The sequence below is a fragment of the Colossoma macropomum genome, unplaced genomic scaffold (assembly GCF_904425465.1).
Source record: "Colossoma macropomum unplaced genomic scaffold, Colossoma_macropomum, whole genome shotgun sequence".
Taxonomy (NCBI): Eukaryota; Metazoa; Chordata; class Actinopteri; order Characiformes; family Serrasalmidae; genus Colossoma; species Colossoma macropomum.
Window position 1 is genome coordinate 43,267,483 of NW_023494787.1, and position 18,944 is coordinate 43,286,426.

The 18,944-nt window shown below is 37.1% G+C and overlaps 1 protein-coding gene across 2 annotated transcripts in view; it reads left to right on the top strand.

Annotated features, from left to right (window-relative positions):
* Positions 1-15,042, top strand: part of stxbp2 (syntaxin binding protein 2) — a 17,893-nt gene extending 2,851 nt beyond the window's left edge. The window contains exons 4-19 of one of the 2 annotated variants that reach the window (XM_036567495.1): positions 905-981; positions 1,097-1,172; positions 1,384-1,487; positions 2,138-2,292; positions 2,971-3,055; positions 3,866-3,996; positions 4,995-5,102; positions 5,188-5,245; positions 7,087-7,152; positions 7,255-7,335; positions 11,129-11,270; positions 11,998-12,104; positions 12,201-12,299; positions 12,402-12,487; positions 13,833-13,990; positions 14,221-15,042. In XM_036567495.1, the coding sequence (XP_036423388.1) occupies positions 905-981; positions 1,097-1,172; positions 1,384-1,487; positions 2,138-2,292; positions 2,971-3,055; positions 3,866-3,996; positions 4,995-5,102; positions 5,188-5,245; positions 7,087-7,152; positions 7,255-7,335; positions 11,129-11,270; positions 11,998-12,104; positions 12,201-12,299; positions 12,402-12,487; positions 13,833-13,990; positions 14,221-14,300 (1,613 nt within the window). In that variant the 3' untranslated portion in view covers positions 14,301-15,042. Of the gene's footprint in view, positions 1-904; positions 982-1,096; positions 1,173-1,383; positions 1,488-2,137; positions 2,293-2,970; positions 3,056-3,865; positions 3,997-4,994; positions 5,103-5,187; positions 5,246-7,086; positions 7,153-7,254; positions 7,336-11,128; positions 11,271-11,997; positions 12,105-12,200; positions 12,300-12,401; positions 12,488-13,829; positions 13,991-14,220 lie in introns of both variants that reach the window. The other variant, XM_036567494.1, reaches the window with a different exon arrangement.
* The last annotated feature ends 3,902 nt before the right edge of the window (positions 15,043-18,944 follow it).

An 18,944-nucleotide genomic window follows, 5' to 3' on the forward strand; every position in this document is an offset into this window, starting at 1 on the left:
AGGAATCTTGATCTTCGCTACAGGCTACCACACCTGACACTTCGAGAGACAGTGAGCAGCGACAGTGACGCTGTTCAGCATCTGTCTGTTGTAAGGTATTAAACCCAGACCTAGATCACATATCCTGAGTAGGTGATGTGGCTTAAATTTTGCACAGAAAAAGATTTCAGTCTAAATTCTTTAAGATAAACTTAAACTTAAACAATTTAAATTAGTAGAGTGTAAAATAAGTTTGAGCTTTATCAGCGCTTTTCTGCGATGCATCTTCTACACTGTATATGCTGCCTGGCGGCAGAGACCCTCTGCCGATGCAGTGCGGAGCTTCTTGGCCTGTGTGTGGCAGCCTTTAGCTTTAGATTTTTCTGCATATTTCAGTTGTTGAGATGTAAACAAAGTCATTCAAAGTGGTTTAGTGTGAAATGGTGAATTGTACAGTGGTGGTTGTAAGAACCAGGGGTCACAATGTCTACAACACACATGTAGCCATTTTATTTACTGTCCAAAATAACCAGTGTGACCTACATGTGTATTCTGAGTGTTTTATATGTAATAATGATAGTAAATTAGTGATAAATCCTCAAAAATACATTTTCTTTAAACACAATTTTGCCTTTCAATGTCCTCCATGTACCTCTCTGTCATGAACATATTTTAAAAAATACATTTGAGGCCAAAATGTTATCCTAAAACTATCATAAAACAATGTGTCAGTGGTTTTAGGTCCTGTCACCACCACTGTGAACAATTCTGACACAGTAAGTTTCTCTAGAATGGCAATTTGTTTTTTTGTTTTTTTTTTACATCAAACCACTCCGATGAATGACTTTATATCTTATTGCAGTGATCTAGCAGGATCTAGCATACTGGATGTGTTAACAAGCTGTCTGTATGTCATTTCTTTCAGTTGTGGAGGACATCAACAAGCGGAGGGAGCCAATTTCTAGTCTGGAGGCCATCTACCTCATCTCTCCTGTGCAAAAGGTTAATTCTTTTTAGATGAGTTATACCTTTTGGTATTGAATAAAGTATTTACTATTTCCAGTCACATTTCATTTTCAGCCTTCATAACAAATGTTTCACTCCCCCCCCCATGTAGTCAGTTCATGCCCTGGTCAGTGACTTCAAAGATTCAGCTTTTACGTACAAGGCTGCACACATCTTCTTTACAGACTGTAAGATATCTCACCCACACCTGCTACTGTTACCTAATGCAGTTTTCTTCACTATACTCAGCCTCTAATATTCATATATGTGTACTTTATAATTTGAATGCATTTACATTCACTTATACATTCAGCGTTTTAGCTGAGTTCGTTATCCATGTATGTAACAGAATGTTTTGATGTCATGTTCTGACATTGTCCCTGTTGTCTTGATCTTCAGCTTGTCCAGATGGCCTTTTTGCTGAGATTGCCAAGTCAAGAGTGGCAAGAGTCATCAAGACACTGAAGGAAATTAATGTGGCTTTCTTACCATATGAGTCTCAGGTGTGGATTTAATGTGTTTTTGTTTTGTTTCTGTTTTTTTTTTGTGGGAGGGGGTCCTTTGTCATGGGCCCATATCATGGGAAAAACAACAAATTTCTCACTAATAAGGCTTTGTTTTGCAGTAGTATGTAAGCAGTGTTAGAGTTTCAGTATGTACAATTCTCTCCTTGCCCATACAGTCCAAATATGGAAATCAAGCTAAAAAACAACCCATTTTAAGTTTTTGTGATACCATAAATACCAGAACTTCATATATACTACATATATCCACTTATTTAGCCTATAGCAGTTTAGCGCCACCCATTCATGGGTCTAAAATGATAAGAAGTGTTGCATCATGGACTTTGCTTTGATTAATGCACAGTGCAGGGCAGCCATTCAGCACAGAGCACATTTACATATATCTGTCTTAAAGGCACAGTAACCAAAACAGTCTGTTTAATAGAGAGAGGATGGAAAAACGGTCATGTAAAAAGCAATTGTGATTGGTTTTGGTAGAAGTTCCTCACTCTCATAACCACATAACTGACACAGTTATTACTGAATAGTGTCTTCAGATGAAGAATTCATCTTAACCCTCATTGTCTGCAGTTTAGGCTTTTGAGGCAAAGATGTACCAATTTTTGTTTGTGTTTCTGTCCCCCTTGTAGGTGTTCTCTCTGGATGATCCCAGTTCACTGGAGTTGTTCTACAGCCCCAATAGGACTAACCAGGACGAGCGCTCCAAAATGATGGAGGGCGTGGCAGAGCAGATTGCAACGCTGTGTGACACACTGAAGGAATACCCTGCCATCCGCTACCGCCAGTACGTTTCTACCCCGTTCCCACTTTTGTTCTTGATAAAGGCTTAGGCTTAGTCCTGGTAAAGGTTGTCACAGTTACCCAATTAAACCTGCTCAAAAAAATTTATGAAGGATAAAAGAAAAATTTTTCACAGTTTCTGCATAATTTATAATAATCACTGATATATGAACAGGGTCATTCAGAGTTGGTTCTTGTGAAATGGTGCATTATCAAAAAAACATACCGACTGTCACTGATTTTCTGTGCAGTGGTGGTAATAGGAACCAGGGGTTGCCATGTCTTCAGCGCAAATACAGCCGTTTTATTTACCATCCAAAATGACCAGTGAACCTGGACGTGTCTTCTGAGTTTTATGGAATGTCAATAATGATAAAATAGTAGTTAATGTGGTAAAAATGTTCAATTTGGGGGCTATTTTGTCTTATAAGGTCTTAAAAACTTAAAATAGTTTGTCGTTTTTAAAGGCTTCCTAGTTTATCGTTTAAAAAATTAAACATTTTGTAATGTTTGAGAGGCTCTGCAAAGCCTATTAAACATCACTTTGTGAACATACTCATACTCGTATAATTGATAGCGACAGCCCTAGTCTTGATCAGCAGTTGTTGATCAGTTGCCTATTCTGGAGCTCTGTGGTTTGTTTCCTGTTGAAGAACTCTTCCTCTACTCTTGTCCTTCTCAGGGGTCCAAAGGAGAATGCTGAGCTGGCTGAGATGGTGCTGGACCGCTTGAATGCACATAAGGCAGACAACCCCAGTATGGGAGAGGTGGGGCATTATATATCATTGTTATGCAGCGGTCTGACCACTCAGACCTTGTACATGCTAAAACATCTATATGTACAGATGTAGTGTTTCTGGAACACCAGTATAAGGCTAGTGCAGGCATGTGATGATACCAGTTTAGTACATAGCTTTAAATATCTTTATTAAACATATTTGAGACCTTAACACTTGACATCACACCCAGTTGAGTTTCCGCTGTTCTAATTCACACTTCTTGCCTTTGTGGTGCTGTTTCTTATGCTCTATTTTGGACTGTCTTCTTTCTCTCTTTCATTTACTTCTCTCTCTCAGCTGATACTTCCCTGAGCTAGAGGTGCGTATCTGAAGGCCTGCTGTTCATTTATTTACTTCTCTTTCGCTCGGTCTTCTCTTTTCTTTAGCCCTCTATTTTTTTTTTTCTTTAAATGTGTTTTTTCCTTTCCTTTCTCATCTTTATCCTTTCCTATAGAAACTGAATGTTCCACCATCAGTAACAGCCTTCCTTTTGTGAATGCATGCATTGCATGCTTTGCTATTAATCCCAATTGTGTCTGACTCAAAGGCTAGTAGGCTTTTGCTAAAACCTGTTTTTCACAGGTACATGTGAAACTGTAGTCAGGAATAAAGTTGTAGATTTTCCCTTAAAAATGTAATGTAATCCAACATTCAGAGCCTTTTATGAAGTAAGCATATCCTCATTGGTTTTCACTGCCTCAGTGTCAGCTAGAAAAAAAATAATCTCAGTGCTCCTTCAGGCCTGTGGTAGCATAGTGAAGTCTTTAAATGTGGATTTTGATTCCATGTTGTGCACAGGGAACAGACAAGGCACGCTCTCAGCTGCTGATTGTTGACCGCGGTTATGACCCCATCTCTCCCCTCCTGCATGAGCTCACCTTTCAGGCTATGGTCTATGACCTGCTGGAGATTGACCAAGATATCTACAGGTAAAATATCACATTTCATTTCATGTTTCTCAATAATTAGTGTGTCTTTAAATAATGTATGGCAAGGTTGTTAACTCCCTGATCATTCCCACTTGGGATGGGTGATATGGCAAACATATACAATCACAGTATTTATTACAATATTGAGTTTTCTGAGGTTTGGTAAGTTGGAACAGACAAAAAAGAACCAGGAGTGTCAACTTTAAAAATCATAAGTATAATGATTTTTATTCAACATGTCACATACTGCACTAAATCCAGTTAAACAGGATTAATGCTCTGTTTGTAATGGAACATGCAGTTAAACACTGTTCTTTAAGTACTGATCATATTCATGATATACTCTTTAAAGTGCATAGGGATGAAGTGTGATGTAGTTTATCATGATAGTGATAAAAAATTGTCATATTGCCCACCCATGTTGTTGTTCTTAGGGCTGAAAATTTTGTGGAAAATATGTAGTTACAGTTTAATGTAAGTGTGATTTAAATGTGATTATTTACAATAAATTGAACTGTAGGGGCCTCATTTGCGAATCACTTTTACGTACAGATATGATCTATGTGAAAATTTGTTAGTGAATCATAAGTGATATAAAATGTTTGTAGATCCAGCCTGATGTACGAGGTATGCAGTTTGTGAACGTTTAGTTTTTATAAATCAGTTGTATGCAAATGCTGAGAATTATACCAGGTATGTTTTAATGGCATTATTTTACCAAGAACACCAGCGTATCCATGTTTTCCTGGTGTTCTAGATTGCCAGCTCACAAACACTGTGTTGTTAGGTTAAATTCCCCCACTTGTTGCAGCTCCTGCTCTTTTCAGATCACATTTTTTTTTTTTTTATATAAAAGCAATGAATTGTTCCCTAATTGAAATTAAACCCAGCACTTCATGTAGATCAGTTTCATTCATAGTAGGGCTGCAAAGGTCTATAAAGACTTGCTGGACAAAGCTTGCAATCTGCTCTTTCTGTTATCTACACATTTGTGACAGGTATGAGACAACTGGTCTTGGGGAAAACAAGGCAAAGGAAGTTCTGCTGGATGAGGATGATGAACTGTGGGTTCAGCTCAGACATATGCACATAGCCGACGTCACCAAGTAAGAGTGGTTCACCCTTTAGAAAACCTCTCTTATTAACCTGTCCTCATTCAGCTAAACTTGCCTACCTGTCTGTCTATTGCAGGAAAGTGACAGAGCTGCTGCGCACCTTTTGTGAGAGTAAAAGGATGAACACAGACAAGGTACAGAGATACTGAGTTTTAATAGCATGTTTAAAGGTACTCTGTTGTCAGGGTGGGGAGGTATAGCCGCATACCGGGAGATTTTCCTTTGCAGAGGTTTCTGTTTTCACTCTGATGTTGTGCTTTATGGGCAAAACGATGTAACTCTAACTGTTGTTCAACATGAGAGAGCAAATCAGCTTATAAAACCCATCCAACAGGCGGAGTCCAGTGGTAAACTTAGCAAACATGGATTAACCAGCTGCTTTTGTTAGATACAGCAAACAGTGTATCTAAATATTATTTTAGAGATCAAAATAGAATCATGGATAAATGGGGAGGTGAAAACAAATAAGAGGAGAGGTTGTATGAGAGAATAATAAAGAACGGGTTCTAAGGAGTAACTTTAGAAGAGTGCCTATAATGATACAATATAGAAAAGAAAGCTTTAAGATTCAAACTGTCACGTTGTTCAGTTAAGAATGAATTATTATTATAATTATAATAATGATAATTATTATTACTAGTATTGTTTTAAAATCGATGATAATTAAGGATACACTGATATCAGCTCTTTTTCTCTTCCTTAAAATCCAAGATTATTCAAAACTGTTTGAAAATAGTTTATATTTTATATAGAATTGAGTGAATACCAGATAAGAACCAATCACAAGAATGCAAACCTTAACCTGGCGGTTACATCCTAAAGTCTGTGTCTCATTCATGCTGGCCAAGCGGGAAATACTGCATTTGAAATTGCTTCTTTGTATCAGTATTCTCTATTTTCGATACCGATATTGTATTTATGTACTAGTATTGGTGATGATACTGATGTGGTATCAGTGCAACACTAATAATAATAATATTTTGTGGCTTTATTGTTATTATTATCAATTTATTATTCGATTGTTTGTGATTTTATGATATGATATGATTGTTATCGTCAGAACAGTGAAAAATACAGTGATATAAATGTAATAAATCACTCTTTCATACCCAGTTTATCACACCTGTTTTACTTCATCAAAGCTTCAGGATCGTCTGAATGTGAGAATCAGGTGGATATGATTAGAGCTGCTGTGACTGAAGCTTTGCAGGAGAATCACCAGCAACAAAACCAATGAAGACTCAATTAGATGCACTCAACTGCAGCAGACATTAGTCAAAACCTTTGTGCTTTGTTAACAGACACTGACACACTATGTAAATTCACTGATTAGGGGTGTTTGGATACTTTACGAGACAGTATATGTATATTCTTCAGCAATAAAATGTTGTTATTTAATTTTGCTAAATTAGCATCACCTTTAAACTTTTTGCCTGAAGTGAATCACTAGAATAAAGAGAGCTTGACAGGTGGAAGGCATTAGCTTCAAAAATCACTTGGTATAGTAATCATATGGTGGAGCATTGAGATTTATTCATCTTCATGTTATCATGTAGTGTCTGGTTCAGGGCCAGGTCAGACCTTCATGCCCAAATGAACTTTAATTCTATAGACTACTGTAAAATTGCATGTAATTCAAACTTAAACTTAAGTAGTGTTGGAGAGCTAATAAGCACGCTTGTACCAAAAGCTAGACTGCTCATTGGCTATTTTAATTACTTTCTGTAAGCATGTTATTAACGTCGCAGTCATTTTTAGTTTTAACCACAGCCTCTTTCGGTTTGTAAATTGAAAAAGGTGTCAAAGTCAAAAGAAGTGTCAAAGTCAAGATATATATATATATATATATATATATATATATATATATATATATATATATATATATATATAACCCAATTTTAGCTCGCTAACCCATAAATTTTACTAATCTCAACCTCATTTTTGCTTCTAATCTAGAATGTCTGTCTTTTTTTAGGCCAACATCAAAGACCTCTCTCAGATGCTGAAGAAGATGCCACAATATCAGAAAGAACTGAGCCTGGTCAGTTTTTTCTCTGCATCATAGTTTCCACCAGTATTTACCACCCATAGACAGTTTATCAGTTATGGAGTTGATGATGAGATGTGCTTGTTTGATTTACAGTACTCCACTCATCTGAACCTGGCTGATGCCTGCATGAAGAAATTCAAGGCTTCTCTGGATAAGCTCTGTGAGGTGGAGCAGGTCAGTGCTTTTTACTTCATTAATCAGACTAGTACAGTTTTCAGTTTTGTGCAGACCTGTACCAGCTTTTGAAAAGGTAAATTTAAATCTGCATATTTCAGTTGTTGAGATGTAAATAAAGTCAGTCACAATGTGTTGATGTGAAATGTTGCACTGGAGAGAAACTTACCACTTTCTTCATAGGGGTTGTGATGTCTACAACACAAATATAGCCATTTTATCATTTTATATTTACTTAAAATAATAAATGAAGCTACACGTCTTTTAGGTTTTTTATATGTAATGTTGGCAATGGCAGAATAATGATAAATCTGAAAACTTTTTTCCCTGCCTTTTCATCTTTTGCCTCACTTTCTTCTCTTGCCTTTTCTTCTCTTGCCTTTTTGCCCAGCATGTAGCTCTTCACCATGAATGGATTAAAATAAACATATTGTAGAGCGAATGTATTTGTAATGGTTCTCAAAAATGTTGTAAAGCAGTGTCTCAGACATAATGCAGCTTAATCATACAATTTTGTGTAATAACTTATTGATCTTTTAGCCTTCAGAGACTCTCCAGAGGTCTAGTTCATCCCACAACTGTAAAAAAAAAACTCTGACACTGTTTCTCTAGAACAGAAAATTTCACATCACACCACTCTGAATCCTGATTTGCATCTTATCATTTAATTATGCAGAAATTTCAAATATTGTGAAATTCTACTTGAACTTTACACTAGTTTTACACAGTAACTCTCATGCAACATTAATTACTTGAAACCTACATGAAACTAAATTGTACTTGAGTTGCATAATGTAAAGTGTCCTTCAACTCATTTGAAACAGCTGCAGGTGGTCTAACTTTGTGGAACCTGTCGATACCGATATTGTATTTATGTAGCAGTATTGTTGGTGATAGTGATGTGGTACCAGTGTAAGACTAAGAATAATATGTTGTTGTTTTACTGTTTCATTTTCTCATTTCTTGATGCCCCCTAATTGTACACAGAGCTCAGATTTGTTTGGGATCCAAAGAATGAAAATTATTACAGGGGAGACAGAGACATGACCCTCAGTGAACTTCTTGTGCTTCTAGGACAAATAGACTGTTACCATAATGCCCACTTGAGTTTTTAAACATAACAGAGAAAAAATAAAATATATAGAACCATGAATAGATAAAAGAGACACATGTGTATGTATGTATATATATATATATATATATATATATATATATATATATATACACACACATATATATACAAAAATACGAATTGCTCATTTGGTGAGTGGAGTAACTGAATGTGTTGCATGCAAATTATGTTGCAGGCAGCTCACAAGATGCAACTAGTTGCATGAAAGATTGACTGTGTAAAGCCAACCTAACTTCTACAAGAAGATTTCCTTTCTACAGAGTTCCAACTTGGATGTATAAAAACATAGAATTTCCACACGTAGAATGTTTCCACTGTTTTGTGTAGGCCAAATTATTCTGAAATATAAAGTTTAAGACTGTAACATGTTGACCATTACACCCATAAATATGCTGCAGTATTATGATATGCATGTATCCCCATATGTATCTCCGGTTTTAGTATGTACATTTTAAGATATGTACATTGTTGACCTTTTTGCGTGCAGGATCAGTTATGGTAGTTGAGTGTGAGTGCAGGTGATTTGTATTTGAGTAGGATTCTGTTCACAGTGGGTTTTGCAAGTGGTGCACAAACATTGAGAATGCATGCAGTGTCAGGATATGCCACTGTTATGGGCTTCGCTTGGGTGTTTTCTCCTGTTTGAAATCTGCAAAACATTGTATATATCAGTAGCAGATTACGGTAAGAATTGGTTGGAGTAGAGACTAACCCAATACAGAAATGCAGAAAAAGGGCTTCTTAATCTGTTTGTTTGTATTTAATGCACAATTTTGCTTTTGTATAAAGTGTTATTATATAATATCATACAGCTGAACATAAGCACCCAAACAGATGTGGTTTAATGGCAGCCTCCCCCACCCACGACAATGCATCTCATTTGAAACATTTTAGATGCTCTCCCGCCCAGTGTCGTGCTGTCTACCTCTCAAACCATAAACTATTATACCTCTTAAATATTGTTATATTATGCAATCGGCCTCTAAACGGCTAAATATTACTGTTACTGCACTGATAATGTACAGGAAGCCATTATGTAATCCCTGAGAATACAGGCCATTAACACCACAGTGGCTTTACATTGCCATTATCTAGAAATCCTGCAAGCAGATTTACCTGCTGAGCTTTTTACTCAGCCATCACGCATGTACTGCTTCTACCTTCAGCGTTGTGGGCTTAAGTGCTCGTGTCCGTGCCCAAGTGTGTTGTACTCTGTGCTTTATGTTGCTGTTGTCAGTCCGTTAATGGATTGTCCATCTGATCTGCCTTTGGTCACACAGGCTGGGTTCACATCTCTGTTTCAAATGCATAGCTTCTGACCTCCAGAGTACTTATCTAATTGTGTGTTTTCTGTAACTGCCAGGCAAAAATCATACTAGAGTTTTTAACAATGTGCATCTCATATGTTGGTCATGAACATAGACACTTTGAAACTAGCAAGATAACATCTAAGGAGTATAAATGACATTTTCATAAGAATATGAAACTCGAAACATATTTATAAAGATTTTATACATTCAAGTCAGAGTACATGTAAACATCTCACCCCCTTCCGAAGCTTCCTGCTGTCTCAGAATGTAAAAAGACTGTTCAGAACAACAACATTGACATTTCTACACGTCACATAGATGTTGACACTTTGAATGTCACTGTACCAAGGTGTCAATATCTGCTTCCTCTGAGAATTTGAAAAACATATTCCGTATTTTATAAAAACCTTTACAAAAACCTTTTATGGTGTATGTTATTTTTTCCAATATCAAACAAAAAGACAACTTTTTCAGCCAGGCTAACACAGAAGGTGAACATGCCTAATGAAATGATGAGCTTATCCATTAGAAGTAGAAGTTATTGCCAGCAGGAACAACGTCATGTTATAGTTTTCCTAGAGCTGTCAAATGATTAAAATAATGAATTGCTTCATCAAATTAGTTTGTGTAATAAATCATGATTAATCGTATTTGTCTTATTTGCTCTAATTTGAGCCTAAGGAGAGATTTTTTTTTTCAGTTTAAGAAGGAGTTGTGTTTTGTTATAGCTGTATGAGTGTACCAAATAAGCGTCATCTGAATGTATTTATTCTTTTCAACAATTTAAAAGCAGTATTTTTATTCAGCTCATGACAAAATAGGAGTTCACATGAACTGAACATGAAAAACACGACTGCAATGAATACAGTTACTTATTTCCATAGTCCAGTAAGAGCAAAAGTTTTTGATGGCTGTTTCTAAAGTGGCGTACTAGTGCATTGTTGTCATTTGTGAAAAAACATCTTTAAATATTGTGATATGAAATTTCACCCACTGAAAAAATATATATCTGTGTTATTTAGCTTGCGGGCTGCTGCTGCTGTTTGCTGTTGCTTTTTTTGGACCTGACTATACTAAATGTGAATTGAATTGTAATTCTTTGTGTGATAAATTATATAATTACATATAAATAATTTTATGTAAAAATATTACAAAACAAACAATTATAAGTTTGCTTGCTGAGATTTTGTTTATGCATAAACAGGATTTGCCTGAACTGTCTGTTCTCAGTGTGGTTTTGGCAGATTTTTGTGGGCCACCCATTTTCCAGCTGTGGCTGTTTCAGTGATCATGCATTCTGTAGTAATTTATTGATAGTTATATTGAGGCTGTGCTGTTTTTCTCTGTGCAGGATCTCGCTATGGGATCTGATGCAGAGGGGGAGCCCATCAAAGACGCCATGAAGAGCATCGTTCCTGTCCTGCTCAACAAGGAGATTCAGCCCTATGACAAAATCCGTATCATTCTGCTCTACATCTTCCACAAAAAGAAGGGTAAGGATTTCAGGGTTTCCTGTAGGTTCACCAGAGTGTCTGAGTACCAGGCTGCTACCAGACACTACACATGGTACTGTTTTTGCTGTTCAAGAAGATGTATTGTAGAAACAGAGAAAAGGCTTCATGGTGTAGTAATGTAGCCATGGTGTACTATGATACCCCTGACTTCAATGTTTTGTCACTCTCAAAACCAAAATGTTTTTTTTGTTTTTTTTTTTTATTATTGTCTGGACATTGTGTGAATATTTCATGACTGATAGAAATGGTCCAAAAATACTTTGAATAGAACTGAATGGAATCGGCAGCCCATGGTTGCTTGGCAACGATAGCACACTCTAAAAGAACTACATTTCTTGGTGGATTACTTATGTCGACTATTAATAATAATAATAACGTAAAATTATTTTCTGAATAATTGTACATTTTGTTATATTTTATGTTGGCTGCTGGTTTTATAAAAGCAGTAAGCCACTTGAGGCCATGCGTTGCTGCAATTTTACCACAGGGAACGGTGTTCTTAGGCACGACACGAAGCAAAGTACCTAAAATTCCCTTTCCTGTGGTAAAATCGCAGTAATCGCATTGCCTTTCATAGCTTATTGCTTTATTAATTATAACACATTCTAAAATTCTAAAATAGATTCTTCTGAGTTGCCAGCTTTAGGTGTAATTTTGCCACCCTAATGTACATCTGGTGTTTCAAATGCCATCGTTGGTCTCGTAGGTATTGGTGAAGAAAACCTCACAAAGCTTATCCAGCATGCCGACGTACAGCAGGATAAGAATATCATTACCAACATGCAGCACCTGGGCTGCCCCATCATCGCTGGGGTGAGTAGCTAAGGATAGGCTAATAGGCTAAAAGTGGTACAGTAGTACAGCTGCTGTCTAGTTGGGTGACCTTGAATTTTCTGGCATTTTCTACAGGGTGCTAATGCTGGCAAGAGCCTGCCAGAAAGGAAAGAACGAACCGAAAGCACATACCAACTGTCCCGCTGGACCCCCATCCTCAAAGATGTCATGGAGGTAGGTGAACATTTGTTTAGTCTTTTTAATTAAAACATTTCAGATGTATCTCTTTAGTATTAGTGTCTATTCCTGATTGTGGTTCTGACTGGCTCTCTTCAGAGCCTCATTGAGGACAAGTTGGACAAGAAGCAATGGCCATTCCTATCAGACCCTGCTCCCATCACAACCACCCAGACTGCAGTAAGGTAAGGGTGGTACGCGGATTATGCAAGAGCATGGACTACCATTCCAAAGTTTTAAACCTTTAGGGTTGATTTGTTTCAGAAATTTGTTTCAAATGAACTGAAATCAGCTTTGGGGTAAGGCGTGTAGCCTACTAAGCAGTAGTGGATAAGGATCATATTTGAGGTCTTATCAAATAACTTTTGGCCTTCTTTGCTGTTTTTGCTTCAGTGGTCACAAGGAAAATGGTGCAGTTCATTGCACTTTGAGGTGATGTGAAATGGATGCCTGGCATGAAGTGAAACTAGCTATAATTTATTTAAACATTTTCTATTTATTAACAATTACTGTTCTGTTTAAAGGCCTTTACTGGCAAAGTGTATTGTAGTTAAAGCTACAATCTGTAGAGAAACAAATACCAGCATAGTAAGGCTGAATTATTAATTGTTTTTAATATCAAAATCACAATTTAAAAAATACAGCAAGAGCTACAATTTTTATTTTATCCTACATTATATATCCACATGTTGCTTTAACAAGTTTTAATTGGGGAAATTAACCTAATAATGTGGAATTCATGAACTGGTACTCATTCACACTACATTCAGCTTGCAAGCCTTAAATTCAAAGAAATGGATGTGCAGGTCCTTTTTTTTTTTTTGATTAGGTGACCCTAATCACAATGGGAAAATTTAACCCATCTGTGCAGTGAAACACCACATACACACTCTGAAAGCACACACTAGGCACATAGTGAAAGCACACACTTGTGTAGGCAGCCCTATCCGCAGCACCCGGGTAGCAGTTGGGGTTAGGTGCCTTGCTCAAGGGCACTTCAGTCACGTACTGTCGGCTCAAGGGATCAAACCGGCGACCTTTCGGTCACAGGGCTGGTTCCCTAACCTCTGCCCCCTGCCCCCTTCTTGCCAAGAAAAAGGCCTGGTGGTTAATTTATAGATGATATATATAACCCAACAACATTAAAAAAGAATACTAGCACATTTAAACAATTCAGGCCAGCCCTACTTAAATTATCGTATCTCTCCAAGTAAAACTAATCCAGCCTGTGTATAACTGTAGATTCACCTCAGACCACATTGCCTTCAAATACTTCTACATTTTCTGCAGTCAGTCAGGACTGTTTGAGGGAGGGTTGTGATTGACAGAACTCACTGTCCCAGATGTGGATGAGCGTGGATTTCTAATATGTTCTTCTCAGTAAATAATAAGAAACTGTTTATGATTTTGAAGAATTTGTCTACAGCAGTTATAAAGAATCAGTAGTTTACTAACTTATTGTGCAAGCTTCACAAATGGCTGACTGTAGCTCTGATTGTCTAACTGTGGTTGTAAATTGAACCCCAGCAGCGCACGTTTTGGACACTGGCACAAAAACAAGACTGCGACGGAGTGCCACAGCGGCCCTCGACTCATCATCTTTGTGATCGGTGGCGTGACGCACTCTGAAATGCGCTCGGCTTATGAAGTCACCAGAGCCACCGAGGGAAAATGGGAGGTCCTGATTGGTGGGTGGAGTCATCTCTACAAATAATTTAAAAACAGTTAAACAAAAACAAATGTAGGGCATGCACACAAAGGTATTATTTAATAATTATGTGTTTTTTGGATTTTGATTAGGGTCATATAATTAACATTTATAAGCGTCTGTCAGTTCCTTTGAAAATATTTCCATTGTACTGTATGACTAAAGTTCAAGTACATGCATTAACAAAAATATTTTTGTATCCACTTCTAGGTTCCTCCCACATTCTGACCCCAACAAGCTTCCTGAATGATTTGAAGAAGTTGGACCAGTCAGCCCAAGCGTCTACTTAGAAGACAGAAGCGATGCAGGCTTTGTGTGAGAGCCAAATAGATCTGATGCTGTCCATCGAAAGCCTGATACTTTAAAGTTATGAATGCCTGAGGAAACCAGTTAACCATTCATGTTTTTATGTTTGATCTTGACATGGAAACTGATGATTCACTGTCTTTTAAAGTTTTCTTATTTTAAATTTCTGGAGTGAACAAAATGGTGTATATATTTGTGGTATTTAATTAATTTAAAATTACATTTATGATGATGCTTTAACTGGAAACTATTCCTAGAGCCACCCGTTACGTCTTGCCAATGTATGGATGAAATACTGTATGTCTTTCCCACCTGTATCCTGATACTGGTGAGGGCTTCAGACATGCACACTGGATTTACATATAATATTACTGTACCTTTATTTAGTTGCTTTTTCATTCTTATTTCTCTCAGCTATGTAGATGAAGCCTCTGCACCTTGCATAAAAGAGCAAGCAATATCTGTGTTGTGCCTTGCTAATGAATGAAAGCTGGCAAAAGCCATAGCAGTGAGGGCCACTCCACACTAGCTTTTGTTTTTGGCTGGTTTCTTCAGTTATACGAGCTGTGGTGATGGTATCAAGTGTTCCCTCTAAGACCTTTCAGTTGTCTTATCCTAAACTTCGGCACTTTTCTTTATGTTATCACGCACGTTAGTTGGGAAATGTTTGTTTGTTTGTTTGTCTGTTTGTTAAAACTTAAAAATAAACTTTATTCACATGCCTTATTTTGCCAGGTTTCCGTATGCAATATGCATTGCTGTATATGTATGCAGTGCCAGTGCCTTTCTTTATACAGTGCTATTATTTATACCATGGAAAGCTGAATTTCCTTGCTTTTTATGTAGTTTGATGTAGTATGTGAGCACTGTTTAAGTTTCAAAAGTTTGGCCTAGCCCATTTGCATCAAAGTTATAAGGAGTGTTTTAGCCTGGACACCTCAATGAGGCAGAAAACAGGGCTGAATTTCCCACGTTTATGCTTTTGGGAGACTTTGCTAGTAGATAAAGAGAGATTCGAAATTGTCATATAAAAAGGAATTCTAAATTAATCTAGTGCATAGATGGGAAAATGTCTCGGCGCCTCTCAGGGAAAAATATAATGAAAAAATGTTGGATATGGACACTAACAGATAAAACATTGAGTTATTTACCCATATTTCAATGGCAGTGTTCACTATATAGTACTTACATCCTTTCCTAGTGATGTTTTTCAAAGAAATGATCCTTTTTATAAATTTGATATGTGGGCCAGTGCTTTGCAGAGTGGGCAGTTTATTCTTCACCATCTGCCTGGTTTATCTCTGGCTTTATGATGACTTCTAGCTTCTGAGGAGTACAGAAATGACTCCTGCTCTATTCTACACTCACAGAACACACACAGGTTGTGCAGGTCAAGTTGGGTGACCTCTTGAGTGCTCAGCCTTTACTGTTTGTCTGGCCCACAAGGACCAGCGTCCGCCACAGCTGCCATCACACGACTGATCTTTTAGTCTTTTAACACTCAAGGGGTCGGGCTGCCCAGTGGCATTTCCCTCTGGCATTGGGGGGATTACGTGGTTTTTATCTGGGATTATGCATGGAGCACCGGCGGGGTCTCTTAATGGGTATGGGTTAATACTTGGTGACCGAGACCGTTTAAAAGCACTCTCACAATCCTCAAACTGTCTCATTTGCTAGAAACACTTCTCTAGTTTGGTTGTTCATGTAGTCATAAGCTTACAGGAAGTGCACTGTTCCCGTCAGAGTTTTAAACCTTTGGAGTTTCCTGGCTCGGATGCTTGTTTAGTTTGCAGCAGCTGAGGCACATTCATGATGAAGTCCATCGAAGGGGAGGAGGGGGATTCGGGAGCAAATGGAGTAGCTGAGGAGCATCAGGTACCAAGTTAGATATAAAACATTGACTTTTTAGGTTCTAATGTTTGTATAGTTGAGAAGTTGTACAAATGAGCACATTTTATACTGACCTATACATATTTAGCCTACAGTGTATGTCTACATGTATTTTGTCATTTTTTAGTTTCTTTTGAAAATTTCCAAGCAACGTGTCATTTTCACTTTTACTTTTTATTCATGTAAGAAAAGATTTGTTAGCATAAAAAGCTACTTGGTAATCGTTTAGGTACATTTAGCTTTAGCACTCACCCATATGAAAATCTGATATATGGCAAAATATGGATTTCAAATGATATATGATATATTAGTGTATATGGATTTCTCGCATATCTAACTTATATTTGTCAGATAACTTATTTGATATTGGCCATTTTGAAATGAAACATATGTTTATATGTTGATATATTGTAGGAAATATGTCGCTGCTGTTGGAACAAAACCTTGTCTCTCCAAAATAAGAACTTCACAGGAGAAGGAAAAAACATACCTTACTTTTAATGTAAGTCAACGGAACCAGACTTTTTTCCAAGTAATTTTGGGCTGTTTCTTTTGGTCCATTCATCATGAAGTTTACACACAAAGAGCAAAGAGCAACAGTTATTTTCAAATTATGTCACAAATTGACAAACAACAAAAATGGAGATACAAGGTTTTGTTCCAACAACAGCGATATATATGTAACACATATACATAACAATAAATGATAGAAAACATTAGTGATGATGATGATATATACTACTCATATGTGTTAGCATGATGTTATATAGTATAAGGTGTTTGGTTGCCCAAACATGTGCAGTCCACCACATGCATATGGATATAAATGTAAATAACATATATGAAATACATTTAATTTCTGTCATACTTTTTTAAATCAAGAATATTTAGATATGCATCTTTTGTTTCTTCCACATACATACACAACATATATGTATATAAATCGAGAGAGCGAGAGAGAGAGAGATGGATATATGTGCATATGTATGTATAGATCATATTTCCATATGGGCATGTTTATTATAGTGTCTTCCTTAGTTTTAAGAGAAGGTTTATAATAATAATTTGACAGGATTTATTCCCTCAAACCATTAATAAGACCTCATATTGAATTCTTTTTGGCCCAAGGTAGGTTAAACACCTGAAAGCTTTTGAGTGCAAATGAGTGCTAAGATCTCAGAGAGGAGAACACAGTATTATTCCCAAGTGTGGACTGCTGTGGCTTCATCTCTGGTGATCTCAGCAGCTTTCTACTGGGTCACATTTTGATAGGTTAAGTTATTACAAACTGATAAGCACAACACGTTCGTTTATTCTCAACATGAGGAAAAGCTCCTCAACCTTTTGACAGGCAGGGTGATGTTACTGGTGTTGAGTATTTGCACATGCTAAATCCTGAATGTGGCCCTAGGAGACATCACCAGAAGAGAAAGAGGAGGGCCAGAGCTTTGTTCAGACAGAGGAAAAGCGCTGCGACCACGACCAAAGTACAGCGGCCACATCCGAACCTTCAGGCAACAGCTCTGTCAATCACACTGGTCAGTATCACACCTGATATGGTGCACTGATGGGTGTTAGTCAGAGACCACACTTCATTTATTTCAGTTCCAGTCAAAACAGTCTTTAAGTCCAAGTTTTTCACTTTTCAGCACCAGAAAAAAACAGAAAACATATTTAACAGGAAATGAGACAGAAGCCTCAACAACTAAATAACATTTATTTTGTCATTATTTACCTTCATTACAGCGTCCATTTATTTCAGGAGACTTGGTAGGATATTTTTCCAAACCCCTAAAGTTCAGGCTTAGAGGTTGGTTGCATTTTCTGCTTTTCACAATCCAAGTAATCCCAAACGCATTTGATGATGTTGAGGTCTGGACTTAGAGGTGGTCAGTTCATTGTTTTGAGAACACCAGCAGCTTCTTTTCTCCTTTTCTCAGTGAGGGCTTCTTGTCAGCTACACATCCTTTCAGACCCATAGCGCTGAGTTGTCTTCTCACAGTGGAAGGATGGACAGAAACACCTGTGGATGTTTTCATATCTGAAGCAGCTTGATTTTCTCCTCTCTCTCAAAGATGAAAGCTTTCAGTGCTGTTTATCTGAGGGGGACAGAAATATTTCCTGAAAAACGATCAACTTAGTTCATGGCCATTTTGACTGGAGTTCAATAAATGAATGGTGGTCTCTGACTTGTGCAGGACTCAATAGGATTTCTTCACTGAAAGATCTATTAATTAAACAGTGTTCTGAGTTGCTGGCCTTTGTATTGGGCAGTGGTGGGATTGAAATAAATTTTTAAAGCAGGTGGAACTCGATTTGATGTGAAATGGTTAACTGTAGAGAAACAGAATTTTTACAGTGGTTGTGATAGGAGGCCCAAAGTCTACAACACAAATGTAGTCACTTTATTTATTATCCAAAATGAGCAGTGAACCTGTGTGTGCCATCTGAGTTTTGCATGTAATGTTGTTGATAATAAAACAGTGCTATACTTCCTTTTTTATGTTTTTAGATGAAGATCACTCATCTCTTACTGTGACTACATTACCTAGACAGATATTTTAATACAGCAGTATTATGTATTTTGGTTAATTAATTGCAGTGTAAGAATATAAATAGAAAATTTCTGTTTTTTATTGTGTTTTTTATTTGTTGATTGAAGTGCATTTAGTAATCTAAGGCAAACTCTAAATACAGTATTGATGGTACACATCATACATGATATCAGTTTTTGATTT